Below are 4,419 nucleotides of genomic sequence, written 5' to 3' on the forward strand. Positions count from 1 at the left end.
TCACAATTTCTAATTTCAATTTCAACTTCACAATTTCTAATTTCAATTTCAACTTCACTATTTCTCATTTTGTGCCTTGTTTATGCATACTGATATGTTAAATAATGATAATTTTGTTTTGAGTTTGTCATTTTTCTACTCATTTTCTGGAAAATGAACCAAACACATAAAGACAGTTTTCTGTTGGGTAGCCAAACACCGGAAAGAAAAATATTTTCTAAAAAAATACTCATTTTCCTGAAAACATTTTTCAAAAGTCATTTTTCTACTTTCCAAACGGACCCTAAAATTACCTGAACCAAACGTCTTTTTAAGGTACAAAATTTCATAATATTATACATAAAACTTATAACATGAAATACATACACATGCACTAGAGTCTACAGTTAACCGTGAAATACTGAAATTTGATCGGATTGCGGTTTCCGTGGTGACTCCAAATTAATTTATTGGATTGAAAAGAATATAGACAAAAGACGATAGTCCAGTTTTATTGGGTAAAGTGTTCAATGCTGAAGATACTTAAATTAATGGAACCGACAATTCTAAAGCCCAAAGAAAGACCCAATTGGCAGTACAGTTTTACGATTTATCGTCCCCCAACAACCGCCGTCGGTGAATCGGCTCCCAAACCGAAACTCCGGCGAACCTAACCAAAAAAATAAAGTGTACATAGAGCCTGAGCTCAATATCATCGTATATTCTCCACTTCCCGGTAAGGGAATCTGGCGTCCGATATCTGGAAACGCTTATTCCCTGCTCGATCGAGGAGGCCATCGGGGTTGGTTTTGCCTCGATACGGACCGGTCCGGCTATCTACTGCCTCCGCTCCAATGGATATGAACCCCTTCCGGCTATGTTCCGGCCTCAGATTCCTAGGCTATTTCATGATCGTCATCGTTTTAGCAATTGTAGCTGTCTCCTATTACGCCGTTGTTATTGTTACCTGGGGCCCTCACCTCCTCGACGGCGGCTCCCACTCCTTCTTCTCCTTCACCATTCTCACTATCTTTCATATCCTCGTAAGCCTCCTCGCTGATATTTTTCTCCTTCAACTATCAGATGCATTCACTGTTGTTTTCCTTACCGGAATTAATAGATAGTGTTGGTGGCGTTCGTTAACTTAATTAGCTTGAATTTGTTAATTCGTTTTTGATACTTAATTAACTGTGTTATTGGTTTTCATGAGCTTGCGTATGAAAAATATAGAAAATTATGAGTATATGAGGAATAAAGAGTGGTAGTAAGAAATAAAAAAAAAAAATTATGAACTTGGGGATAGTTATTTCTATGGTCTGCTTTTTTTCAAAAACTATAAGTTGGCATTGTTAACCTATTGTGTTGGATGTTTACTGGGTAGGCACAGATTAACCCTATTCCAATGGTAATATGGAAAACTAATGCCTGTGGATTTGTAGCCTTCACTAAATTTGTACTCACCATGCAGCTTGTATTGCTATCATGGAGCTACATTAGGGTAATCCTTCAGGACCCTGGTTCTGTTCCAGAAAACTGGAAAGTAGTACCAGAGCAGAGTGTAGAGGAGGGCTGTTCAGTGTCGTTGCCTGCTTATGCAGGACCCGAGAATTTGGCCTCTGCATCATCATCATCTTCAGGCACAGGAGAAAGAAGACAGGCTGTAGGATTTTGCAGTCATTGTCAAAATGGCAAACCACCTCGCTGCCATCACTGTTCTGTTTGTATGCTCACTTTAACAATTTACTTTTTATATTGGCAATAAGATGCATATGAATTCGTTTTCTCATCTTCAATGTTAGTATTTGCATTTTTTTTGTTTGAGGAACCGGAGGTTTCTGTTGACAGAGCCTGAGGTGCTTGTATGTCTTAAAGGCAATCCATGGTTAAACGACAGAAATTTATGTTCCTTGCAGGCCAGAGATGTGTTCTCAAGATGGATCACCACTGCTTATGGGTTGTAAACTGCATTGGGGCTTGGAACTACAAGTTTTTTCTTCTCTTTGTGGTTCGATGTTCTCCCAAGAATATGAAAATCTAGATGGTTGATGAGAAGCATATATTTTCCCAGATTTTGTTTTCTTCAATACATATGGAGATTTTTTTTTTTATTTGTGATCAATAGTCTCTCATATCCCGTTCTCGAACTCCACCTTGTCTTAGGGGATCCCATAAAGAAGGCCTCCACCTCTCCATTTGTTTGCATACAAAATGGAAGGCTAAATGCCTGCCTAACTGTTAGTTTTGCTAGCCAAACACTTTTTTTTTTTTTTTTTTTTTTTTTTTAATCCTGTGACATTTTACATGCTTTGAAACCCAAATTCTTTCTACCATTATCATTTCACGGTTTTCTATTTGACAAGCTTTTAAGAAACTTTGCTTTCCAGTTTCCACAATCACCACTCTTTGGTTTTCTATTCAACATGCCTTTTTCAATCGATATCCATAGAATTTCATTTACACAAGCAAAGAAAATATATTTATTACATTGGTGTGTTAATATTGTAGTTTGATATGCTGTATAGATTTACACATTTTTGGAGACAACACTGGATACTTTGGTGCTGCTGCCAAGTTTTATAGAATTCTTCAAAAAATCCAAGCATCACTCTTTCTCGCCAGGCAATCTTGCTATCATTTTTCTGGCCTTTGGTAAACTTTCTTCACAATGTCTGTCATTGTTACACCTTATAAATATATATATTTCTCATTCTTTCCTTATTTCTTACAGATTTTACCTTGGTGCAGTTTTAAATCTAGCGTTTGCACTCAGCCTTCTTTGTTTCGTAGTTATGCATGCATCTCTTGTCTCCAGCAACACCACTTCAGTGGAGGTTTGTTGGATGTTTTTCAAATCTTTCTTCAATTTGAAATTGAATGTGACGATATTTCTACAGTTATGCTAATAGTTACCACATATGGAACATTGAATATTTTCCCTTGTTAGCCTCATCTGTATTTTTTGATGATCAGTTATAGATCCATGGTTAACATAGAAAAGAAAAGGGAAGGGAAAAAAAATTACAGTATTATGGTATAATATGGTGAATTGAGTATTAATATTGCACATCTGTTAATGAATGGAGCCTGATTTTATTAGTGACTTGTGAAATTGATTTAAATCCTTTAAAGAATATGTGAAAACCACAGGTTCTGACTCATAATCATGGTGAACATTTACTGTGTTCCTCTCTGATGTTTCAGGTTTATGAAAAGAAAAGAAATTTGCGATGGAAGTATGACCTGGGGTGGAAACAGAATTTTGTGCAGGTGAGATACATATTGATGATTCTTCTCATTTATGTTTCCTCTGAAAGAAAATAAATTCATGAATTGAACTATTGCCCCTATTGCTGACAAACTGACTGCAGTGTCACTGTTTTTGATTCTTAATTGTTATTCTTCATTATACTAAAGATTCATTTCCTTACTTTAGCAACTTGACAATGGTTGATAATTTAACCTCAAGTAAATAAATTGCATCTTTACCCCGTGGTTTGATGACATCACTATTACCATTCCAAATGGAAGGTCACATGTTCGAGTCCCATCCCAATCAAGGATGTTGAACAATACTATGGATAGGTTAAACTGTAGTTGCCAATGACCTTGTGGTCTAATGGCACGAAGTGGCTCTCGCATATGGGAGGTTATGGGTTCGAGCCTCAGTGGAGGTGATATTGACTATTTGTGCTTCAGTTGGGTGAGAATGAATAGATACTACATTGTAATAGACTTCAGTAGTACTAAAAAAAGGTTAAATTGTAGTCACCAAAAAACAGCATAACTTGTTTTGTTATCTAGCAAGTAATATTGTGATAGCCTGGCCTCACTAACACTTGAGACCTGTTGTACCTGTAAGGTTTTTGGGAGTAGCAAGGCATTGTGGTTTTTGCCATTATTCTCAAAGAAAGATTTGGAGAGCATCCCTGCACTGAATGGGTTGGAGTTCCCGGCACGCCCGGATGTTGAAGAGTGAGAATCTCAGATCCAGCTAAGGTAACATGCATGCAGCAGAAGCTTGTTGTATAATTGTGTTTCTTGATTTCGTCAATGACTTGTTTGTTGTTTGTATTTACACTTTCATGTGTGTATCTTGCAAGTTTGAATATGTATATTCTGTAATCTGTAGTGTGTACTATGATATATGATAATGATGTGTTTGTGGTTTGCCAGTTTGCCAGTTGCCAGTTGCCTGTTGCCACCCACCTTCACTAAATATAGAGTCGCGAAGGTAGTGTGTCAACGTCCCAAATTTAATTGAAAATCAGACTAAAATCTGCACGACCTGATTGATACCTTTCACAGCTGGTTGACAGTTGATAACATGTGTTGCGTGGTTTTGGTTTCATATTACAAATCGTGTTGCAAAAATCTCGTCTGGACACTGATTAATTTAGGCGCTAGACGCTAGGTGTTGGCCGGTTACCTAACATATCACCA

The 4,419-nt window shown here is 37.1% G+C and overlaps 1 protein-coding gene across 1 annotated transcript; it reads left to right on the plus strand.

The window, feature by feature from the left end:
- The first annotated feature begins 514 nt into the window (after positions 1 to 514).
- Positions 515 to 4,151, plus strand: LOC109150923 (probable protein S-acyltransferase 12). The gene is made up of 7 exons (XM_019298932.1): positions 515 to 1,022; positions 1,448 to 1,700; positions 1,893 to 1,984; positions 2,502 to 2,628; positions 2,725 to 2,810; positions 3,181 to 3,246; positions 3,839 to 4,151. Exons 1-7 carry the CDS (start codon positions 834 to 836, stop codon positions 3,953 to 3,955), a joined length of 930 nt encoding a protein of 309 aa, XP_019154477.1. The 5' UTR covers positions 515 to 833; the 3' UTR covers positions 3,956 to 4,151.
- Positions 4,152 to 4,419: the final 268 nt, after the last annotated feature.

This window comes from Ipomoea nil, unplaced genomic scaffold (genome assembly GCF_001879475.1).
Source record: "Ipomoea nil cultivar Tokyo-kokei standard unplaced genomic scaffold, Asagao_1.1 scaffold2280, whole genome shotgun sequence".
Lineage (NCBI taxonomy): Eukaryota > Viridiplantae > Streptophyta > Magnoliopsida > Solanales > Convolvulaceae > Ipomoea > Ipomoea nil.